The sequence below is a fragment of the Martes martes genome (genome assembly GCF_963455335.1).
Source record: "Martes martes genome assembly, chromosome: 11".
Taxonomy (NCBI): domain Eukaryota; kingdom Metazoa; phylum Chordata; class Mammalia; order Carnivora; family Mustelidae; genus Martes; species Martes martes.
Genome location: NC_137899.1, coordinates 9,577,062 through 9,602,229, shown reverse-complemented (window position 1 = coordinate 9,602,229; position 25,168 = coordinate 9,577,062). Strand labels below are relative to the sequence as shown.

General features: G+C 41.1%; 1 protein-coding gene across 2 annotated transcripts in view; it reads left to right on the top strand.

The window, feature by feature from the left end:
* Window positions 1-24,388, top strand: part of STK17A (serine/threonine kinase 17a) — a 40,452-nt gene extending 16,064 nt beyond the window's left edge. Inside the window, exons 3-8 of one of the 2 annotated variants that reach the window (XM_080819045.1) lie at window positions 5,841-5,985; window positions 17,838-17,964; window positions 21,028-21,076; window positions 21,164-21,343; window positions 22,117-22,232; window positions 22,332-23,696. In XM_080819045.1, coding sequence (XP_080675171.1) covers window positions 5,841-5,985; window positions 17,838-17,964; window positions 21,028-21,076; window positions 21,164-21,343; window positions 22,117-22,232; window positions 22,332-22,441 — 727 coding nt within the window. In that variant the 3' untranslated portion in view covers window positions 22,442-23,696. Of the gene's footprint in view, window positions 1-5,840; window positions 5,986-17,837; window positions 17,965-21,027; window positions 21,077-21,163; window positions 21,344-22,116 lie in introns of both variants that reach the window. The other variant, XM_080819044.1, reaches the window with a different exon arrangement.
* The last annotated feature ends 780 nt before the right edge of the window (window positions 24,389-25,168 follow it).

Here is a 25,168-nt window from a genome sequence, read left to right as displayed (position 1 = left end):
TCATAGGGGCTGCACCACTTTACATTCCCACTAGCAGTGCCCAAGGATTCCCTTTTCTCTGCATCTTTGCCAACACTTGTCTCTGTGATGATAGCCATCCTAACAGGTATGAGATTATACCCAGTTGTGGTTTTGATTTGCCTTTCCCTGGATGATTAGTGATACTGAGAACGTTTTCATGCACCTGTTGAACATTTATGTCTTTTTTGGAAAAATGATCTGTTTAGTTTCTCAACCCATTTTTTAAATCAGATTGGTTGTATAAGTTCTTTATATACTTTGGATATTAAGCCCCTATCAGACATATGATTTGCAAATATTTTCTTCCATTCCGTACATTGCTTTTCATTTTGTTGCTGGTTTCCTTCGCTGAGCAGAAGCTTTTTAATTTGATATAGTCCCACTTGTTTATTTTTGCTTTTGTTGTCAAACCAAGAAAATTGCCAAGACTGATGTCAAGGAGCTTACAGCTTATGTTTTTTCATAGGAGTTTTATATTCATATCTTATATTCAAATCTTTAATCTATTTTGAGTTTAATCTATTTTAATCTATTTTGTGCATGATGTGAGGTAAGCATCCTGTTTCATTCTGTTACATGTAGCTATCCAGTTTAAAAAAAAACTTATTGAAGAGACTGCCCTTTCTCTATTGTATATTCTTGGCTCCTTTTTCATTAATTAATTGACCATCTATGCATAGTTTTATTTCTAGGCTTTCTATTTCTGTTCCGTTGATCTGTTTTTATGCCAATACCATACTGTTTTTATTGCTGTAGCTTTAATACACACATACACACACACACCCACAGTTTTTTCACAAGAGATTTTTTGTATTTGAGGTAAAATTGGTATATAACATTATGTAAACTTCAGGCGTACAAAATCTGACTTGACGTGGGTGTATTACAAAGTGATCAATACTAAAAGTCTAGTTACCATCCATCTTCATATAATTGGCCCCCTTCACCCATTTTGCCCACTTCTCTCCCACTGACCCTCTGGTTACTACCAGTATGTTCTCTATATCTATGAATTTTGTTTTGTTCATTTTTTTTAAGATTCTGCATATGAGTGAAATTATATGGTGTTTGTCATTTCACTTAGCATATCAGGGTCTATGTTTTGTCACAAATGGCAGGATTTCATTCTTTTTAATGGTTGAGTAGTAACTTATTTTGAAATTGGAAATATATTTCGAAATCCAGATTTGTTGTTTCTCAAGATTGCCTTTGTTATTCAGGGCCTTTTGTGGTTCCATGCAAATTTTAGGATTTTTTTTTTCTGTGTCTCTGAAAAATGCCATTGGAATTTTGATATGAATTGTGTTGAATTTGTAGATTACTTTGGGTAGTATGGACTATTCAATAGTACTCTTCCAACCCATGAGTATGGTATATCTTTCCACTTACTTGTGTCGTCTTTGATTTCTTTCATCAGTGTCTTATAGTTTTCATTGTGTAGATCTTTCACTTTCTTGGTTAAATTTATTCCTAAGTATTTTATTCTTCCTGATGCCGTTGAAAATGGGATTGTCTTCTTAATTTCTCTTTCTGAAAGTTCATTGTTAGTGTATATAAACACAATGATTTTGGTATATTGATTTTGTATCCTGCAGCTTTACTGGATATATTTGTAAATTTTAGAACAAGATTTTATATGAGAAAACATTTCAGAGGACTAATCAACCTAAAGTCACACTAAATAACAGAGCCAAGATTCAGTCTGGGAGTGTGTGATTCCAGAGCTTTTAGCCATGAGTTGTGCTGCTTTATGCATCTAGGAGGGAAATATTTAGGGTTATATACTAACCCGTTGCCTTACCTAGAATGTTTCAGATTGTTCTGACCTCCTCTCCTGTTTTTCGGTCTGACTTACACCTCTCCTGCTAGTCCTTTTCCAGCCACAGTGTGCATTTTAGACACACTGTCTTTTCTCAGCACTTAAAGATGTCATCGAGTTGTCATTTGCCTTTTGTTTATGACAAGAAGTCTGCATTGATTCTCCGTTCCTTTATAAATGTGTCTTTTAAAGACAGTAATTCAGAAATTTGAGCATGATGAGCCTTGGTTTTCTTTGTGTTTATTCTGCTTGGGGTTTACTTTGAGCTACTTGGTTGGATCTTTGGGATTATAGTTTTTATCAGTTTGGGAATTTTTCAGCCATTATTTAAAAAAAAAATTTGTGTCCCCCCAACTCTCTTCTCTTGTTCCTTCAATTACCATCTGTTAAACTGCTTGATATTGTCACTCAGGTCCCTGGGATCCTATTGTTTTTTTCCCGCCTCTAAAGATTGAATTGCTAGGTCTTAAAATTCTGTTGCTGTATCCTAAAATTCACTGATTCTTGTGCAGTGCGATAAAGCCCATTCAGAGCAGTTTTCGTTTTAGATACTTTAGAAGTTCTATTTGGTCCTTTTTCATACCCATCATCTCTCTCGTTATGGTCATATTTTACTCTAAATCCTTGAGTATATTTATAATGCCTTATCTGCCAATTCCATAATCTGTTATTTCTGGGTCTGTTTTTATTGTCTTCCTGTAAGTTGTGGATTGTAATTTTTAAGATTTTATTTATTTATTTATTTATTTGACAGACAGAGATCACAAGTAGGCAATAGGCAGAGAGAGAGAGGGAAGCAGCTTCCCCCCTGAGCAGAGAGCCTGATGCAGGGCTTGATCCCAGGACCCCAGGATCATGACCTGAACCAAAGGCCGAGGGTTTAACCCACTGAGCCACCTAGGTGCCCCTAATGGATTGTAATTTGTGGCACTTTCAGATGTCTAGTAATTTTTGGAATGATGCCATACATTAAGATTTGATTGGTATTTGTTAATTTTGAAGAGTGAGGGAGGAAAGATCTGAACTGAGCCTTGAAGCAGGTACAAATAGATATGCTAGTTTCAATAGAAAAAGGAATGTTTGGTGTCAGAGTCTAGCCAAGATGCAGGCAGCCAGGCAAACAGTTGCTTTTAGCCTGCAAACATCATGTACATACATGGATCTGCAAAATGTTGATCAAAAGATACTTAACTTTCTAAGGGCCACTAGAATGTTGAAATGAAAAGTTCTTTGTATGTTTTATAAAGATAGTTTCTGTGTAAAATTTTTTGGGCAAAGTTCCTGAATTAATGTTTTTGTAAAAACTTTTTTGATAAAAAATTATATGTAATTCATCATAAAGTTAATTTCTCAGTTTCTGGGTAATTTTAAAGTAGTGGAAAATAAGCACTACTAAAGTAAATATACCATAACATAATTGTGGAAGTGTTGCTGCGGTTAAAAGATAGGGCACAACAAAACTTGTAGTGTTTCTCTGGCTTCTATGTGAAGGCAGATACTTCCTGTGAAATGGTTGGTAATAGTCTTCTATGTCCTGGTAACCCTACGTAACAGATGCTTTTAAGTGTTGCAGATTGTTCTTTAGTATAATTTTGTTTAGTTCCATTCACTAATACGACAGCTAATGTGGTCGAGCTTACATTTCAGATGTAAATCAGGATGACTGCACATTGTATCAGAAGGATGTGCAAGTCTCGCTGTCAGTGAAGGCTAGCCTTTACGGCTTTGATAGTCTGCATTTGAAATACATCTCTGAAAATTTTCAGAAAACTCTAGTTTTGTACTTCTTATGCTTTGCTTATGTAAACTACTTAAATTATTGGGAAAACAAAGGAAACCCTTGGGTTAAAGCAAGGATGGGTACACTTTATAGTGGAAAGAAGTAATAAGAAATTGCTCTTAAATCTTTTCACTTATGTAAATTGACCTTTATTGAATTTTATTGTGAATGCTAGTAATGAGCTGAGAGACTCCGGGAGACTCCATTGTGATTGGGAAACTTTTTCAACGAAAATACAGTTCTCTGTTTTAGTTGAGGAACATGGACAGTTCTGAGTTGTAACAAGCAAATGGTGGTTTACGCGTGCAGAGGGCCATATGTTCCGTCATGGTGTATCTCTAGCTGCTTGGGACTGAGTAGACCCAGCTCATACTGACTCTTGCTTTAGGTCATCAAATCCATCTTCAGAGTACGGTAGAGCGAGGCTGCAGTTAACGTACTCTGTAATGGTGTTGTGACTGTTCATTTCTTTTCTTATGACTCATGTATTACTTTAACCATGCCTATAGATGGGCATTTTACAATTAAATACATAAAAATGACGTTGATGCTTTCATATTTTTAATACTATAATCAAAATAAAATAAAAAATCAGTTGTATAGGTTTAGCCAAAATGAAAACTGTATCAGCCAATGAATTATTTGCTTTCATTTTCATCACCTGCAACTGTTCCGCTAAACTTAAGTATGTTTTTATCTAATTCTGGTGACAAATTGTCTTTCCTTATATGGGCAGAATTTGGAAATAGGTTGCTGTAACAGAAAAGGAAAGAAAAAAAGGAACTAAGTTATTATACTGAAAGGCAATTAATAAGTAGCTCTGGTCTGACAGCAGCATGGCTGTTTGGAGTTTTATATTTCATGATAATTTATAGCAACTTTATGAAAACAACCTAGTCTTTTTCTTTTTTCCACACAGGAAGGACATTTTGAGATATGACATGAACTGCCATTTTTGGTATGAACAAAACGTTTAAGTATGGACTTTCAGCCTAAGAGAAAGAAAAATTTTTAAATGTTGATTATTTTTTTTTTCCTCCTATTGGCAAAATTATTTGGAGGAAAACAAACTGAGATGCTTTGCCCAGAGGTTGGAAGAAAGTTTAAATCAGTAATTAAACTTCTGGTGAGGAGAGGCTCTTCCTATTAAAATTTAAAATGCACGTTCCCTTCACTCCAGCTGTTTTGTTCTAGGTATCTACACTTGAGAGCTCTTGGCACATGAGGAAACATGGGAGAAACTCTAATGTGCCTTCTCATCACAACATTGTTTATAATTGTGAATAATTAGGAAGAAAGTAAATGTCCTTCAAAGGGGTGTGGTTTATTCACAGGGATATAAGAGTTCAAAATTATGAGGTAGGTAGATAAATATAAAACCATCAAGGAAAGATTCTTAAGACATGTTTAAGAAAAAATTGTAGAACAGCATCAGTAGAATGTGTCCTATTTACCATTTATGTTTTTTAAAAAAATCCACACAACTATTTTTGTACATTTAGTAAGTATATATTTGTGTGTGTGTGTGTGTGTGTGTGTATATATATATGTGTGTGTGTGTGTGTGTGTGTATATATATATAATTTTTTTTTAATCTGGAAAGAAATAGTACACCAAAAGGAGATGTGGCCCTAGCTAGGATTAGAGAAGGGACCTTTAATTAATTGGAGGGTGTTTGCTTTATTTTCATTATTTGTACTTTTTATAAAAATATTTCTATGTATTCTGTAGTCAAAAATTTTGAGAAATTTTCACTTGAGGGGTGCCTGGGTGGCTCAGTGGGTTAAGAGTCTGCCTTCAGCTCAGGTCATGATCCCAGGGTCCTGGGATGGAGCCCCGCATCGGGCTCTCTGCTCAATGGAGATTCTGCTTCTCTCTCTCCTTCCTGCTCATGCGCTCTCTCAAATAAGTAAAATCTTAAAAAGAGAGAAATTTTCACTTGAAAGTGTGTTAGTATATTTCACCATTAATGTTTAATTCTTGAAGTTCTTAAACTGATGTTTTTCTTTAGCTTTGGAAATGTTAATCTTAGATCATTAGAAGCTTCATATTTTTACTTGGAAAAGAAAAATGGATTTAGGAAAGTAGACAGAAGTTCACAGACAATCAACTTGTACTTTAAATAAAAATACTTAATGTGTAAAATGATAAGAACATAAAGGCTCATTTTTAATGAGCCCTTTTCCTTTATAACTGAAGTGTGTTTCTTTCTTTCTCTAGTGCTGCTGGGGGTGAAATCTTTGACCAGTGTGTTGCAGACAGAGAAGAAGCCTTTAAAGAAAAAGATGTTCAAAGACTCATGAGGCAGATATTAGAAGGTGTCCGCTTTTTACATGCTCATGATGTAGTTCATCTCGATTTGAAGGTAAGATCTAAATTACTTTATAAGTTTGAGATGGTTAAAGAATGACAGTCCAGGTGTAAAGTGTTTAACATGATTTATTCAAACATTTGTATGTTTTATTAGGTAATAAGGAAATAAAGGTTGAGTCTATTCTTATCCTCTAGCCAGTTTTATCAAGGAAGTAATGTACAGGTGTGTACATAGAAAGGTAAATAAATTGCTCCAAAAAATGGAGCTTAGAGGATATTGGTAGGATAGGTAAACTCTTCCTGATAAAAGATAGGGTTTGAGCTAGACCTAAAAAAAAAAGGGGGGGGGGTTTAAATAGAGCAAATATTGGAAAAAATATGGGAAAATGCAGAAAATAGAAGATAAAATTCTGTCACGGGTTAGGAAAACTTGTGGGGCAAACATAAATGGAATAGCATCACTGGAATTGAGAGATGAAATAGGAGATATTGACAATTGAGAAAAGGCCAGATTCCAGGGGTTTCATCATGGAGAGGGAGATGACTTTTTAGCAGGAATAACTGAAAGATAGTGTTGTAGAAAATTAGGCAGGCAGCAGTCAACAAAATAGAGAACTAAAGAGATTCAAGGCAGGTAGATTTAGAATTGAAAATTATCAAAGAAGGGGAGGAGGGAAGAAAGAATACACAAAGGGCAGCGTATCCAGTAATCAGAATGCCAGCTGAAAGGGGAAACAAAAAGGGAAATTTTATTGGCTAGGAAGACCAGGCATAATTTTAACTTAAGGTATGACAGTATTCATTAATTCAAATATTACGAGTAGTTGGTTTTTCTTCAGTCCCCAGCTCTGCCTTCTCAAAATGGTAAAAGGATGGTAAGTTAGCTGCTGCCATTTAAGCCTTAGAATTGTCCAGAGGTGTAGCAGGAAAGAGCCAGGTTCTACTAATTAGCTCTTTCTGAAGTCCTGAGATGCACTCTCACCAAACCGACTTAGATCGGTCTGGAACTAATAAGCATGCGGGGGTGGGGGGTGGGGGGATGGTGCAGGGTTTTGACTGGCCAGGCCAGCATTACCAGTGTCATTTGCTCCAACCCTGGAGGGGTAAATTCCTTCTCCCATCCAAAGTTTTATTTGGACCAAGAGTGGGGAAGAGTTGGATTCTCAGATCAGTTCTGTTTCTAAAAGAACAGAGGGTGGGTGGGTGCTCAGGAGACCGTGAGTGTCCACTATAAGTATCCTTAGCACATCCCTTCAAGCATCTGGGGTAGAAGAGTCTAAGATCCCCGTTGGTGGTTGCTTCCATATCTAGTCCCGGCGTGGCTATTGGGAAAGGAAACATTCCTCAAGGAACACTCCAGTGACTCCAGTTCTTTATCAGCCGGAGGAAACAGGGTTAAGAAGGAAGGTAGCCTGAGGAGACTGAACCCCTGGACCCAAAAAAGGCTTTCCTCTTCCGGACTTCTGCAGCCTCGTTTTACTCCTCATCTGCCAACCTCGCTTGACTTCTGCTGTCGTCCGCCTTCTAGAAGAAAGGAGCTGCTCATGGCAGTGGTTCTCCAACCATGATAGGGATCAGGCCCGCCAGGAAAGGCTTGTCAAAGCAAATTGCTAGGCCCCAGTTGCAGAGTTCCCATGGGGTACTGATAGCAGTACAGGCACCATTTGGGGAAATGCTGCTGTGGGGCGTGGTGTATGTCCTCCGGTTTAAATAGCAGTGTTTTATCTTCGCCTCGTGAAGGAACACTCAGGGAGGAGTACAAGAGTGTACGGTGTGTGCTCTGGAGGTTGACTTCTTAAGTAAACTTGATAAAACTCGGTCTGAAATAAGGTGGAAGGGCAATAGCTTTTCCTTCAAAAGCTAGTTTCCTACAGAAAATACAGGGGAAAGAAAACAATTTGGAAACTTTCTTGTTCTTTTCTGAAAAACGCCAATTTACATTCATTCTGTAAACATATTTTTCTCAGGGATGTTAATTTTTTACTATAGCGGCTAAAATGCATGGTTATGACACTGTAGATTATGGTAGGTAAAGTGGCATTTTTGGAAGGCAGGTGACCCACATGGAGTCCCAGGATGGTAAAGCTGAAATGGCCTGGGTAAAACCCTCCTAGCACGGCTGAGGGAACTAGGGCTTTGTTTTTTCCCTTTAGTCTGTCATATGCTTGGAAATTTGCTAGAAGACATACACACCACTGCCTCCCTCGGAAACACTTAGCCGGAAGAGATGGTCTCTGCAGCCCAGACTTCAGTAGACTCGGACTTGAGGAAGCCTCAGTTAGTGTCAGCCATGCAGAGGAATTCCCATACGTAATGTTTGCACTAAGCTTTTTTTTTTTTTTTTTAATGTTTGGTTTTACACACTTAACTTTGGCAAGTCCTATATTTATTTTTTATGATGTTTTGCTGGTTTTATGATGTGAAAAGAACTTCCAGGAATGAACCCTAATTTAAATAACATTGCACCTATAGGAAATACGCTTTCAATTTATGACAGCTCAACCTTTAACTATTATTCAGGAACTAATTAAGTAGCAGGTCAGACAGGTTGCCAACACTATGTGTCATGGGTCTTTGATGTTACTTGAAAGCAAAGCAGCCGAAGGTGAAAATTAAGTTCTTGAATACCAGGTTTAACTGTGTATTTACTCAAGGAAATTATATCCCTTTCTCCCTAATACACTCAGTATAAATCATATTCCTTTCTCCCAGTACACTTGGTATAGAATTCTTTCTGGATTTAATAGAGGCTTTGATGATGGGCCTTTGATGTTGGGAACTGGACTCTTCATGTTTCGTAGGCCCAGAGGAACTAGAAGACTGGGTGGCCTGGGGGGTTCTCAGCTGTCCGTCTGTCTCACAGTGTCACAGGTGCAGTCAGATGTGTCCCTACGTGAACCGCTGAAGGGGGAGGGTCGGAGACAGAGTTGGTGCTGCAGCCGAGCCGATGGGAATGATTTCTACCAAAAGGTCCTCTCCAGTTGACTTTCTGTAACCTCTGTGAGTCTGGAAAGAGAGTCTGCTGTCCCATACCTTTTAAGAGCCATCTGTGCCATGACAATTTATGCTTTTAATGTTGACTCTGAGTCTAAGGGCTGGAAAGCTACAAAGCTAAATATGTTTTCTGAACTTTTAATTCTGTTCAAATTGACAATCCCCACGTCTAAGGCAACTATGAGTTAGTAGACTGTTTATTCTCCATTATGGTTAAAATGGGACATTCTTGTCCCAGAGACAAGTAGTTAGAAACTAGAATAACTATTGTAGTTCTCTTATAAAAGAGATAATTGTCACAATGGGAAATATGCTACTTGGCTTTAGGTCAGACCCCAGATGGGCAGTTTGCCAAAAGACTGATTCACTGATGACTCTCAGCCAGATATCTTAAATTGAACATGGCAATGCTTTGAGGGGTAGCAGATGCAGAGCTTGGGCTGTTTATACAACCACAAAAGTAGAAAAGACACTAAACTGAGATGAAGGGAAAGCCCACTCATTTCACGTAAATCGTGGCAGGATTGACAAAATCTGAGAAACAACAACTTTGCCAAAGTCAGGACAAAGCTAAAAGCCTCAAAATGACCTCGATTTGGTGAATTAGTCATTGGGATAGTGGCCTGCTTCGGTCACGGGATGGACTTGACCAGAAAGAACAGAGAAATCCAGTCTTAAAACCTGGTGCTCTTTGTGTTTGAATGGTCTTTGTTGGTTAGATCTCTCAACAGTTCTATACCCGGTCTTTGGTCATGAGCTCGTCCACACTGTTACATGTATGTGACAAGCAGAGGAGCAGGCCAGGAACTAGAAGCTAGAACTTTCCGTTTTGAGATTTAAGTTGGTCACTGACAGTTTGAACATCAGTGTATTAGTTGAAAGAGGGGTAACATTTCTTTTTTTAATTTTATTTATTTATTTATTTATTCATTTGAGAGAGCAAGAATGAGAGAGAAGGGAGAGGGTCAGAGGGAGAAGCAGACTCCCTGAGGTCAGAGGGAGAAGCAGGGAACCCTGATGCAGGACTCGATCCTCGAACTCCAGGATCATGACCTGAGCCGAAGGCAGTTGCTCAACCAACTTCGCCACCTGGGCACCCAGGGGTAGCATTTCTAAACAGTCTCCCAAACTGATTTAGACAGTAGTATTAACCTCTTTCTGTACTATGACTGGGTGTTAATAAATAAAGTCAGCTTGAATTTTCATTACCTGATAAAAATGTTCCTCAAAATTTTGTTCATGGTACCTTAAGGCTAATTAAGCAAGTTAACCTCAACTTTATAATGCTCTTATTCCGGGGTGATGATTCAGTAACTGTTAAATGAGCTATATAAGAAGATGATGATACCAAGATAAATGAAAGTATCCCCGCCCACCCCCCCGCCCCAGCCCTGTGAAGCAGAGAAATAAGATAATCCAAAGATCTCCTGACTGCCTTTGTCTGTTTGAGGACAGTTTGTATGTTTCCTGTTTCTTCCATTGTCATTGCTTCTCCAGCGACCTTCTTGTTTTCTTTTACCACCTGGGATTCATGCATCTTAAATAGAGTTAGGTGTCATGAGCCACAACGTCTTAACACGAACTGGATTCTCTAGAAAGAAGGTCTAGCTAAGCTGTAAATGCTAATGTACTTCTCTTTGTTTTCAGCACAGATGTCTCACTTCCTGGAAGTGGGTATATTTTGCCATCACAGACGGGCAGATTATAGTCCCGTAATTGTACTTATGTTTTATTTAGAAGAGTAAGGTCTGTTTCTAAAATGTATCTGTGGTCAAACCAGGGCAGTTGGCAGAAACTACATAATAAGCATTAACTGTGAAATTCCCTGAAAGAGCCCTGATTGTAAAACATGTTTTCCTAGCAATCCCTCTGTCAACCGTTTAATGTCTCTCACTTTGGTAGATGATGGATGCATGTGACTGGGCCTAGATTTCAAATACAGTAATGTTTTAATAATCTGATCACATTAATTTAGAATTTACTACATTACCACCACTCCACCTAATTTTTACATGATTACCAAAGCAAGCATTTCCCAGGGAATGTAGAGTATAAATAAAATATAAGGGACAAACATTTAGGCTATTTTAAAGGAACAAATGGTATTTAAGAACATTTACAGACTGTGCATGTTTTAGTAATCACAGATGGCCCTTACGATATGGTAAAGATTTCCACTTCGCAATATTTCTCTTGGAATTTTTTATGTACTGGAAAGGGCAAAACATGTTCAATGATGAATATACGTAACAGAGGCAACTTCTCTTATCTAATTTGCTTGAATAATGACGTTTTATTTTACTGGAGTATTTCATTAGTGTAATAACACAAAAATTGCCTTGAGAAGTCTTGAGAAGTCTTGGGACTCATAATCCCAGTTTTTTTCCTGAAGAAATAGCTAGAAGCTAATTAACAAAGAGAAAATAGCTTTATAATGAAGTTTGTTTATACACATTACCAAAACCCCTTGTTATTTTGTGATTAAAAAGAGAAACTTGGGGCGCCTGGGTGGCTCAGTGGGTTAAAGCCTCTGCCTTCAGCTCGGGTCATGGTCTCCAGGTCCTGGGATCGAGCCCCAAGTTGGGCTCTCTGCTCAGCAGGGAGCCTGCTTCCTCCTCTGTCCCTGCCTGCCTCTCTGACTACTTGTGATCTCTGTCTGTCAAATAAATAAATAAAATCTTAAAAAAAAAAAAACTGATTCTAACAGTGATCAGTTGCACATTTTCTGTCCTTTTGTGTATGTGACAGGAGGGATGCTTTATCTGGTTTGGATTAATTTATAACAGTTAGCTCGCCTCTGCAGTCCAGACTTCTGTAGTGACAGCAATTCATGGTTTTTGTCTTTCTGTTTTAAAGTTTTTACTATAGCCAAAACTTTCTTTGATTCAGAAAACTGTTTTTGTACAAAATTACAGATTACACTGAGCCAGTTGTTTTCACTATAGACAGAAAGTCTTAGTTTTTATGAATAAGTTTTCAAGATGAACTACTATTCTGTAATTGTATAGTGGTAATAAATTAGGACATTATGCAAGGGATGTTAAGAATTCTCTGAACATTTATTGGGGTATCATTTGGATTTTTTATTTTTAATTGAAGGCGTTTATAGCTGCACTGTTCAATCCAGTAACACTGGCCATTTGTCGCTGTCGAGCACTTGAGAGCAGAGATGTGCTCCAAGTATGAACTTTGTGCCAGATTTCAAGGACTTAGTATGGGGGGGAAAAAAAAGTAAAATAGCTCAAATTTTATATATTACCTGTTGAAGGGATAACATTTTAGATGATAAATTAAAGAAATATTAAAGTTATTTTCACCTGTTACATTTTACCTTTTATAGTATGTCCATAGAAGATTTTAAGTTACATTCTATGACTTGCATTACCTTCCCATAGGACAGCACTGGATTAGAGGACAGCCACAGATATTTAAGCCAGAATGATCTGTAATATAAAGATCATTTAGCCTTTCGGCCTATTTTTCAACCTACTATAATCTGGGTTTTTCTTCCAGCATTTTACTAAAAATCACTTCTTCAAAAGTCTTTCAGAGGTTGTTTATTTGCTATATTCAGTGGCCTTTTCTTGGTCCTCACTCTTTCCCATGTCGAAGAGGACCTTTGACTCTCACCTTCCTGATTTTCTTACTACAACATGGTGCCTGGGTTCCTGGCCTCACTTCTCAGACTGCTATTTCTTTTCTTTTTTCTCTTTCTTTTTGTCTACTTTTTTTTTTTTTTTTAAGAGTTTATTTATTTGACAGAGAGAGGGGGGAACATAAGCAGGGGAAGGGGCAGACGGAGAAGCAGACTCCCGGCTGAGCAGGGAGCCCGATGCCGGACTTGATCCCAGGACCTCGGGATCATGACCTGAGCCGAAGGCAGATGCTCAACCAACTGAACCCCCCGCCAGGCACCCTCAGACTGCTATTTCTGAGCGTGCTCGTCACTCTTGTTTCTTTCCATTTGGTGTAGTTATTGGCCCAAACTCATCTTGGCCACTTTTTTCTTGCCGTTTTCTCTTCCTCTCATTTACTTCCATGGTGTTAATCTTGCCTCTGTGTCCTTGTCCTCTGGAGCCGCATCCTCAGCCCTGGATTCTCTCCAGACTGAACCGCCGGCTGTCCCGAGTGGTTCTGCGGGCACCTCTCCTTCTGGGTCTGAGAATCAGAATGGAACCAGGTGTCCTCTCTCGCTGACCTTGGCTGTATTAATCAGTGAATGATCGAAGCACCTTGTTCCTCTGCCTCCACAGCATCCGTCCCAATGGGCTGTGGATTTGGTCACTGGAATGTGTAAAGTTTCTTCTGGTTTGGTTTTGTTCCGTGCTTCATCATATCTGCCTCACTCTGTCTCTCCCTTGCAGGACTGCAAAAACAGGATAGAGGCACGTTCTTCGAAGACATATTCTTGTGTTTGAGAATCCCTTGCAACACATCACGCTGTATATTAGCTCACCTGTATATGCTTCGGCGTGTGGCCTCTTCTTTCCCTGGCATGTCCTCTTGTCCTCCCCTCTAGCCTGTCTCCTGCCAGTTCTTGCACAGTGGCTCGCAAAGCCTCTGATCCCGGTCCTCCGCCCCCATGTGCTCCCTAAGCTTTGCCTGCCACCACACTCGTCCCTTCCGCCTTTGTGCTCTTCTCCGGTTTGCGGTTCCTCCACTGGTAGCTTGTCCTTGCCTCTGGCGGGGTCTTTCCTCTCCCTGGAATGCCCCCAGCCAACGCCAGGCCCCTGAGTATTGTGCGTGACTGGCTCCTTCCTAGCTCAACACTGCCTTCTCAGAGAAACCTTCCCTGGCTGCCCGGAACCAGCACACACACGCACAGCAGACACACCCAGCAGACACTCCCATCCATTTCCCGACTGAGTTCTCCTTAGTGCTTAAAACCACCCGAGGTGTTACTACTTACTCGTGCTTCTTTGTCTCCATTGGAATGTAAGCCTCCAAAAGAACGTGGGATTTAGGCCTTATTTTCTGTTCTTTTCCCAGTAGGCAGTCAATAAAATTTTTTTGAATCAGCAACAGTATCCTTTTTCTCCTCCTTTTTCTCCTCCTCCTTTTGCTCACTTCTCTCCTGTACAATTCTCCAAGACTGAATTATTCTCGCTGATGGATGGCCTGAGCGCTTTGTTCACGAGCGCGCTTGAAACGCACAGCAGAGCTAGTCGAGCCTGCTGGGTGCTTCCCTGTGATTTCTCTTCTGATGGGGAACTGTCACCGGAGACTTGGGATCACTCGTATTTGCAGTGCCTCCATTCCTGACACAAAGTGGACACCTGTTAGATTCTTTGTTATAGTTCTGTCTCTTCCTTTCGTTCAAGCAGCAGCTAATGTGTGCCCGCCAGGTGCCGGCCCACTGCGTGACTCCCGGAGCCAGGGATTCTTCCTTCTCTGTCCCTGAATCCAGACTTGGGTCAGTCTACAAGCATTTTCCTAATAGAGAAGGGCAGGAGGGATGGTTGGGTAGACAGTAACCCCTTTAAAAGAGAGGAACCACCTAGACCTCAACTTCCTGTTTCGTATGTTCTTGCCTGTTGAACGTTGTTAGAATCTCTCCGCTGCCATCCCAGGTCTTCTCGGCAAGCTGACGTGATGCACAGAAGAATGGGGAGAAAAGTACACAAAGATACTGTTGTGAGCGCGAGCATGGCAAGTAGGAGACACTGGACAGTGTCCGCCGAGACAGTCTCCGCTGTCGCCGAGCCAAGGGGAACAGGTTACTGATGAGTCTGGAGAGCCAGGGAGGAGCTCGGACCAGCAGGGGTTTGTATGCACGTTAAGGAGTTTGGAGGTTAAGGCTAACGGGAAGCTACTGATGGGTTTAGGCAGGGGGTGACAGATCAGGTTTGTATGGAGCAAAAGATCCTCCTGTCTGCAGAAGGCTGGGCAAAATAGACCCTAGCAAGCCGTTTAGAGGCTGTTGCAATTGAGCAAAAACTTGATGGTACCTTGAATGAGTGTCCTATAGTTGGAGAGAAATAAAGTCTAGAAATGCTTAAGTTTATGACTTAAACTCCATAGGGTGTAGTGAAACGTCAGCTAAGTGAGGAGAAAGTGGGGAGAGAGGAATGGCCAAGGTGACTCTTAGTGTTTTCTTCTACCTTGCCAGGTGAGAGTGGCATTCCCTGAGGTGACAGTCACTGGCATACGGGGAATCTGATTTGGGAAGGAAAAGAGTCTGGTTTGGGCATGCTGAATTTGAGGTAGCTGTGAGACATCAAAGGGGAGAGATTAGGTAAGCAGTTGGTTGAAGAGGTCTGAGCCAGAGATAAAAATCTGTGACTCATAATGTCTAGGCGATACTTGGGCCCTGGGTGCAGATGCACTGCGTCCGGTGAGAGCCGGGAGCCTCAAGACCAGGCTGTGAGAAACCCATTGAATGGGCCCGTTAAAGGACGATGAGCCAACAAAGGAGACAGAAGCAGCAGCCGGAGAGTTAGGAGGAAAAGCAGGATAGTGCTTTGCTGTGGAAGCCAAGAGAAGAAGAATCTGTAAACAAGGACGGAGCGGCTGTGACGTCAGGCACTAAGGCGGTCGTTCGGAAAGCGTGGGATTAGGTCATTGGATTGTAGTGACCTGCGGGAGAGGAAGGAGGAGACAAGTCAGCTGGAGTGGCCGGATATGCATGGAAGGAAGGGAAATGTTACCGTGCATTACGGACCTCTGGAGAACCACAGTGTGACAGAGGGGAGAGGGAAATACAACAAACCGAGCAGGGGGATACGGCTGTCACGTACAAGGTGTTGTGGAGTGGAGGGGGGCAGGCGTTGAGCCCTCCCTGGAGGGCCAGAGGGGGCATCAGAGTTGGCTTTCTTGAGGCACTGGAGCCTTGCTGAGACCCGCCACGCGTGGAGTGAATGATGGAACTAAATGTGCAAGCAGAGAAGGGGAGAGGGCTCCCTGAGCAAGGGGAGCACAGAACGCGAGGGCGTGAGATGGGGGCGTGCACGTCTTGTTTAGGGATTACAGCTTGTTGGGTTTGGAACACAGATTGCCTGTGGGAGGGTGGCAGGAGGTGAACCGTGAAGAGGAGGCAGAAGCCACATCATGAAACACTTGGGGTGCTGTAGTGAGGTATTTATACTTTATTGGTACGAACGGTTCTCAGTTTATCTTTGGAAATATTCTTAATGGCAGAAGACAGGAAGTGCAGCCCCTTTCTGAAGCAACATAAACTTTTCTTTCAAAAGTCATTTTATTTTGGGGCGCCTGGGTGGCTCAGTGGGTTAAAGCCTCTGCCTTCGGCTCAGGTCATGATCCCAGGGTCCTGGAATCGAGCCCCGCATCAGGCTCTCTGCTCAGCGGGGAGTCTGCTTCCTCCTCTCTCTCTGCCTGCCTCTCTGCCTACTTGTGATCTCTGTCTGTCAAATAAATAAAATCTTTTAAAAAAAAAAGTCATTTTATTTTAAAAATTGAAGTGAATTTTCTAGTATATATGTTTGACTTTTTATGTAAAAGTGTCTGAGGTTATTTGGGTTAAAAAAAAAAAAAAAGACTCTAGGAATATGAACCTTATTGATTCTGTGGCCTTGGCCTTGGGTAGCTCTGTTGCCCACTGTCAAATACATTCCTTCCGAGAATGTGTCCGTGGGTGAGGACTAGCAACCAGTATCATGATCAGACTGACTTTATGGCAAGATCATTGTTCAGTGAAGGATGGGTTGAAGGTAGGGAAAACTAGAGGCAGGAGGGTAGTGGTCCAGGTGAGAAATAATGAAAGCCCAAACTTGAAGCAGTTGGGGGCTTTGAGATTTGGGACATGGTATAGGCATGCTGGTGACTTCACTAGGTGTGAGACATGGTTGAAAATGAAGGAAACAGAGCACTTTAGGTTGATTCCCCCCAGTGCCTGACCCGGGCAGTGACGTTGGGCATATAGAAGGAGAGGCATGGGGCGCCTGGGTGGCTCAGTGGGTTAAGCCTCTGCCTTCAGCTCAGGTCATGATCTCAGGGTCCTGGGATCGAGTCCCGCATCAGGGAGCCTGCTTCCTCCTCCCTCTGCCTGCTTCCTCCTCTCTCTGCCTATTTGTGATCTCTCTCTCTGTGTCAAATAAATAAATAAAATCTTAAAAAAAAAAAGAGAGAGGCATGGGGTTGATGGGGCTGAAGGAAGAGCTCTTGCCCGAGCTGTTTACTGGATTGATGGCCTTGCTCAGTAGTGGGAGTTGAAGGTGTGGCCCATTTCAGCCAAATGAAAAGATCTGATTTTAATTGGATCTGTGCCATCAGCGAAGGGCTTAGGATAGAGGCCACCAGCCTGTAAGTGGCGGTTGAAGCCTCAGTAGTAGATGAGATAGTGGAGGGCCAGCCAACGAGGGTTCTGGGGCAACACCAGTATTTAAAAGGAGGGAACAAGGAAGAGCTCTTGAGAAAATGGTGAGAGATCTATTAAGGAGGAAAACATCCAAGAGTGTGTAAAAGGGTGGTTGGCAGGCCAAATCGTACAGCCACAACGGTGCCTTGAAAGGCATTCATTCGATTTGGGGGGTCTTTGATTATTAGAGATTTTGCGATCTTAGTAAGAACAGCTAGAGCTAGGAGAGGGGGCAAAATCCAGACTCAGCTGCACTGAGAAATGACAGCAAGTGTACACAGTCATGCTTTCTAGAAGCTGAGCTTTGAGGGCGTAGCCGGGAGTGAGTGCGTTGGATGAAAGAAATGGAGAGTTTTATAGGATATTTGTGAGTGGCTTGGTTTTGTTTTTAAGATGGGGTAGATGCACATTTATGTGCTGAGCAGGAGCCAGTATAAGGGGAAGAGATTGTATGAGGGCTGTTGCCTTACGTATCGTAAATATATTGTAGAAGTATTTAGTGAATGACTGCTTCTGTTACGTTTGTCGATCTCGGTTTCACCAGCGAGCTGTGTAGGCTTTATGGGCTACTTGCTCTTTCTGTATTATTTTTTTAGCCTCAAAATATTCTGCTGACAAGTGCATCTCCGCTGGGTGACATTAAGATAGTTGATTTTGGTCTTTCAAGAATAATGAAGAACAGCGAAGAGCTCCGAGAAATTATGGGTACTCCTGAGTATGTGGGTAAGTACTCCTAAGAGGGGGTTGTGTTCTGCATTTGGGGTCAGGCATCATCTTCATTAGGGAGCTCACATGCAGCGTGGTTAACAGTGGGGCCAGCCATCTGCTGTGTTAAAATTCTACCATCAGAGAGTCCTTCTTTTGTATAAAAATTTAAAAATGGTAAACATTAAACCCTAAGTTACCAAACTGATGATTGCTTTCCTGAAGGGAATCAAGAGAATTTGAAGGGCTCGCTTCTAAAGGGAATCAAAAAAGGATTTTCTTTTTTTTTTTTAAGATTGTATTTATTTATTTGACAGACAGAGAACACAGGGAGGCAGAGAGGCAGGCAGAGAGAGAGGAGGACGCAGACTCCCCACTGAGCAGAGGGCCTGATGCGGGGCTTGATCCCAGGACCCTGGGATCATGACCTGAGCCGAAGGCAGAGGCTTTAACCCACTGAGCCACCCAGGCGCCCCCCAAAAGGATTTTCTTAACAAAGTATAGGATATCAGGTTACCTGAAGGTGGGAGGATATTTAACAAGTAAGGACCTTTAAAGAACTTTAAGTTCATAACAAACATTGTTGGGTCATTGCAAGCCCTGTGAAACAGTCGGCACCTGGCATTTCATTGTTGTTGGATTAATGCAGGGTTGGGAGCTTCCGGCAGAAAGAAAGGAGCGTTAAGCCTTGAAGGTCCAAGAGCAGCTGAAGGGATGAACCGTGGCTTTTCAGTTTGGTTGAAAAATAAGTGAGCTTTGACTTTTTGGACAGACTGACAGAACTACAGGATGCAAAAGGAGCTGTGGCCTGAATGAGGTTAAAAAAAAAAGATATCCGGAAGCAGAGCAAGGCAGTGAAAGAATGTAAAGGTGGTGACCAAGAGTCTACAATGTTTACAATTGCAATTTCAGAGATGGAACAGTTCTCCAGCATTCCTGGGGCTGACGGGCGGCTGTGGAACGCGGCGCTCTAGACCTGTAGGTGCAGAAGCTGGACGCCAGGCTGCCCGGGGCAGACACGAGCGCAGACGCTGTCCAGGGTGGTGGCAGGCGGGTCGGGGTGGTTTTGTGTCCGATGACAGCAGCCAGGGGCAGGGGAGAAGGCGGAGGTTGGAGGTGTGAAGGGGACAGGCTGGCTGCACTTCTAGAGGGCCTGGGCAGCCGAGGCCTCCTTTCGGAGAGGAGCCGAGGGTAGTGGGACTTTGTTGACAAGGAGCGTCGATTCCAGAGGACGGACAGGGTTGAGGGAAACAAAGCTGTTGGGCAATGATAGTGCAAAATATATAACTCAACGCTTTAAAATAAGTCCTATGATTTGAAACACCCTTAATTAGGTAATGAAAGATATCACTGGCAGACAAACCTTCAGAACGTTGATGTGTTCTTTGTGGGCTAGAACACTTAAACTTCAGTGTGCGTCGTGACCACTCCGTAAGGTTTAAGGATGGGGCTTCGCAGGCCTCCTCTTGGGAAGCAGCAGCCCAGATCCCTCAGCCGGTCGAGAGCCTCGCAAACTGGAGCAAATGCGGAACGTAGGGCTGTGAGATGAGAACCCTGTGGGGGTTATTGCCCTGAAGGAGTTCTCTTATGTTTTGCTTTATGCTTTCTGTTCTTTGGGTACATTCTCAGTTTTCTACCAAGAACTTTTTTTTCCCCCCTCCAAAAAACCAGAACTATTTTTATTATAAAAGTAATTCCCAATTCAAGAAAACCAAAAATAATTCAGAACTATATAACAGAGAAAAACAAGGGGGCCTCTCCTCTTTCCTTCCAGTACTTTCAAGGTGAGTGTAAGCCTCCCAGCTTGTTCTCTTTACAGAATCCTGTCTGGGCAGCGGGCTGTACATGTGACCTCGGTCCTGACATCTCTTTAGACCCCCATGCCTCTGGCCCTAAAATGGGGCTACCATAATACTTACATCCGTGTTCAGCTTGAAGCTACTGTTACTTCCTGCTCCCTCCTCCCAGCAGCTGCTTCTTTGGTCTCCTTTTCCGCTCTGGTAGTTTGGATGCTGTGCATTTCATTTTAAATTTCCTAATAGTTTCTTTTAAAACTTTAAAATAATATTCAAAACCTCTGTTTCACGACTCAGTATCAGAAGGTGAAGTTGAGGAAATTAGCCTACCTTTTTCTCCCAACCTTTTCTTCCTCCCTCATATTGGAGTGTTTGTGTGTGTGTGTCTCTCCCCTACCAATGATGAGTATGCGACTTGAAGTGTTTCGTTTTTTCCTAGGATTAGATATCTTCACCCCCCTTTTTTAAAATTGTAATTACCACAGTTGTTTTGTTTGTGATCTGTTTATAAGTGGATTCAGTACTTGATTGCCTGTCTTGAATTCTTCCCACTTTTGGAAAAAAACTCATCTTGTGGTTGACTGGATTGTATCAATGAGTGTTTGCCTTTCAAGGAGGATTTTCATAAATTTCTCCTAAGTCCTTGCACATTTGAGAATGCCCTTTGTTTCGCTTGCTGGGACAGTTTAGTTAAATGTTATCAAAGCATGCTGTTTTCCAGGACTCTACAAGAGGCAACTTTGTTGTCTTTGCGTGTGGTGCATGTCATCTGAGAATGCCCAGTTTTTTCTTTAACCTTGTTGATTGACTTTTTGTCAGTGGGTGGACATCTTAAAACCCCCTCCGGCCGCAGCATGGAGAAGAGATCAGGGAGGTCAGGGGAAAGTGCTGTGGACAAAGGTGCGGGCCATAGGGAAGCAGCGCCGCGGATGGCATCGAGGAAGATTTAGAAGCAGTAATCTGTCAGAGAGGATGCTCGATTATAGTGGGTATGGGAAGAGGAAGGTGTCAGAGTTGTCAGTTCCTGTTACAGTACTCATGCATTCGGATATTTTAAAAATATTAAGACCCAACAATGGAGGGTGCTGGTGGGAAAATAAGCTAATTACATCTAGTTAGACTTTACAGTCATTCATGTTAATTTATATAATGCTATTTCATGTTAGCCCAAATCTTGGTGGTATCTTAGAGTTTCTGATGAGTATTTTAAAAAATTTCTTTATTTCAAAGTGCAAATTAGGAATTTTATTCACACAGCTAAATGTTTTCTTGTTTCTGATACTAGCTCCCGAAATTCTTAGTTACGATCCTATCAGCATGGCGACGGATATGTGGTAAGAGTTATTTCTGAAAACTTGATCAAATTGGTTTCAGGAAATGAGTAGGATACTAATTTTTCTTACATTTTCATTCTGCTTTAGGAGCATTGGAGTGTTAACATATGTCATGCTCACAGGAGTCTCACCTTTCTTAGGTGATAATAAACAAGAAACATTCCTAAACATCTCTCAAATGAGTTTAAGTTATTCTGAGGAAGAATTCGATGTCGTGTCTGAGTCTGCTATTGACTTCATCAAGACACTTTTAGTTAAGAAACCTGAGTAAGTACCAGTGAATATTGATCTTTGTCCATTTTTGAGTGATCTGCTCTGAACAAAAGCAGGCTAACCTGAAACACCGAACGGAAGGCAGGACAATGTAGACATTAAACTAGATGGAACCTTGAGCCTATTTGTATCTGTTGAAAGAAAATGTCAAAAACGAAGCTTCTTAGAAAACGTGAGCTGCATCTCAGCGTAACAGCTATTGTCTGTCTGTCCTTGGTCTTCCAAAAGGGCTTTTCAGAGATCTCTTCCTTCGAGTGTTTTCCAACATTGTGGGAATGGCATTTGCACACAGATGCCAAAACTCCCAGTCTTACTCAGGAATCACAGTAAGATTCTTGTCAACTCTTCATACCTCCCCATATATAATACAATAAATACACCTTCTGCTCTGATTTATGTATTTTTAAGATTTTATTTTTTGAGTAATCTCTACACCCAGTATGGGGCTCACACTCAACCCTGAGATCAGGAGTCACGTGCTGTACCGACTGAGCCAGCCAGGGGCCCTCCTGGTATGCTCTAATTTACAACTGAAGTGGTTTTTTTTTCTTTTTTTTTTTTAAAGATTATTTATTTGAGAAAGAACAAGTTGAGGGCAGAGGGAGAGGGAGAAGCAGACTCCCTGCTGAGCAGGGAGCCCGATGCGGGGCTGGATTCCAGGACCCTGAGATCACAGACCTGAGCCGAAGGCAGAGGCTTAACTGCCAGGCGCCCCTCTAATTGAGGTTTTAAACTGTTTTAAGTGTGAAATGTGTTTCATTTTACAGAGATCGAGCCACAGCCGAAGAATGTCTAAAGCATCCGTGGCTGACGGAGAGCAGTGTTCACGATCCTTCTTTCAAAGTGAAAGGGGCATTAGAAGCAGCAAACGCACTCCAAGAAGGTGATGCTGTGCCTGAAATTAATTCAGATACTCAGAAACCAGAAACCGAGGAATCAGGTGCAACAGAGGAGTTAATTGTATTTACTTCATATACTTTAGGACAATGCAGACAGTCTGAAAAAGAGAAAATGGAGCAAAAGGCCATTTCCAAACGATTTAAGTTTGAGGAACCTTTGCTACAAGAAATTCCAGGAGAATTTATCTACTGAGCAGTACTTCCTTTTAGAACTTTAAGATTTCTGCATTGAAAACATTGTTGTTATTTATGGACTTCTGGCCACATGGTACATGTACTGAAAGTGGATAAACCAGGTATCGCTGATAGGAACTAAAATAACTTTGTCAAACTTGTGGAGTTAGTTATATCAAGACAGATTTATAAAGCTGCCAACCAGGAGTTTTAACGGGTAAAGTTATCTGTGTCCATGTTATTTTTTAAGAAGGGAGATGTTCGAACCTTTTGTTTCTAAATCCTGTTTCTCCAGAATGAGAATTTGTTGTGCAAAGATACCTGTATTTACTTTCTTTAAAAATCCAAGTAAAAGTGCCAAATTAACAGCTTTGTAAATCTATTTAGCATTATTCGTGTGCATCTATATCTGCATTATATACATATGTGTATATATAGATATAGATAAAGATATCTTTGCTAAAATTGATACTTTCTCACTTTGGATTTTTTGGAGGGGGGAGTAAGCTTTTTAATTCGGTATCTTCCAAATTTTGAGTCTTAGAATAACATCCACTAGAGTTTGATAATATCTTATTTTTATATTTTATTACTGCTTTATATTGACTTGACTTCTGTTGTCTTTGCTTTTATAATGCTTGTAACCCATCAGTGAAAAGCCCTGGCTCATTTTTTTTTTCTTCAGTGTCATAATAAGAGTGGTGATGATTTTTCACCTCAGACTATTCTGGTTTTAAGGTCAAGGTAAAGTAATCCTGTAACGTAAACCAGTGCTGACTTCTCAGCCGTTTCCCCCACCACAGGTTACTTGTCTACTGTCTTTAAGGAGATGGCACCCGTGGCACCTTCTCACGTGCTTGTCACTTGCAAGTGTCAGTGTGATCTGATCAACATGGTGGTTGCTTTGGTCAGTGAAAAGATGCTATTACGTTGTTTTTGTTAATAAAACCCCGAGAGGGTAAGAGATGAAGCATATTCGTCCTAGCCATTGAGCCTCTACTTCTACGCCCTCTGACTGTACTAAGAAATGTTATAAAAAAATATTTATAAACTTTATTTTGTTCATGAAAAATCTGACATTGGATACTTTGTCATCAGGGAAGAAGCCATTCCCAGAAGACTTACGTGAATATACTCAGTAGGATTTAATTTGATTAGGATCGAACACTTCAGTTGGAAGTAGGCCCCATAGTGAGCAATAAATTCCTATTAAAAAATGGAAATGTAAAAGTGTACGCCGTATAACTTAAAGCAACTAAATATCTTTCTCACACAAAAAAGTCTGAGTCGTGTCCTTATTTATCTTTTATTAGGCTCAGGGCGTTAAGAGACTTGTGAATATAACCGGTCTGTCGCCCCACCGGTCCCTTCACAGTTGCTCTCTGGGGCTCACTCGATGCTCTCTTCCGCACAAGTTCTTAAATGTCAGGGTCACGAGCTGGTGGCAGCACCTAACCACGTGTTGTAAAGTGTGTGCGGTGTACTGGGTAGGACCCTGCCCCACGGTCTGTAATCACCCCCTGCCCTGCAGGTGTCAGAGCCCCGCCGACCTTCATACAGCATCAGCTGAAGTTGATTAGTCGGTTCCAACCGTCAGGTTGCAGTTTCTCACTAAATCGGCCGCATTTACAGTTTCTTGGAAACCAGCATTTCTAAACAAGCTGTAGGAGGAGGAAGAGGAAATGCTGCCACGATGGCAGGGTTTTCTGTGAAAACCCGTGACCACTATGTGAAGCCTCAGGTAAGTTCCTTTCCTCTTGGAAGAGGAAAAACACAAGTTTAGGCACATCTTTGTAAACCTCTGACAAAAATAGGAGGGGAGAAAAAAATGCCCACTATTGAGTGACACATTTTTATACTTGATAGATTTGTCCAGTTTTAAAATCAGAACATTTAGATAACATTTAGATTTTTTTGCAAGCCACTTTACATTCAAAATAAATACATTTAATATAGTTGCTGTATTTGTTTTAAAAAAAAAAAAAAACCTGTTTTCTTTTAGCTGGCCACTTTGCTGTTTGCAGTGTGCTGCGTATCTTTAGTGGCTTTTGTAAACACATGTAAAGATATACTAACATTTTTTGACTTATACAGAGCATGAAGAGCCTTCACGAAATTGGGCCAAATAGAATCTTTCCATTAGTGACTTACCAATTAGCTTTATACTCACCTAATGCTGTTAATTTTGTCTTTTAACAAGCTTACGAAGAACCAAACCAGTATTATTGAATTTGTTCATAGAATCTGTAAGTCCATTTTTAATAATAATAAAATTCAGTATTGTCATATTTTAGCTTGAGAAGTTTATGAAATAGGCAAAATGTATAAGTGGTTTTAGTCAGTTGGGAAATCGTGTTTTAATGTTTTGTTTTGTTGTTTTCACATGAAAAGTAGGAGAAAATACCACACTCTAATAGAGGAAGGTCAGGTGCTAAGAGAGACAAACTCCTAAACTTTTACAACTGACCTCAGTTTGGAAGAAAATTTGGAAGAAAATTTAATAGAGAAAAAGTCATAAAGGCTGCTCAGAGAATGTTGGACAAGAGATGAGTTACAGCCCTAGTAATGTAACGCGTGGTCTATAGCTCAGGCCACGGAAGCCAAAGCAGGATCGATCTTGGCACCAATGTAGATTGTCCTACGTAGGGGGAAAGGTCATTAGCCAGGTATTAACAAACTAATCCTAAATACATTTTAAACTCACACACACTTGTAAGAATTAAATTGCATTGATGAAACTAAAATA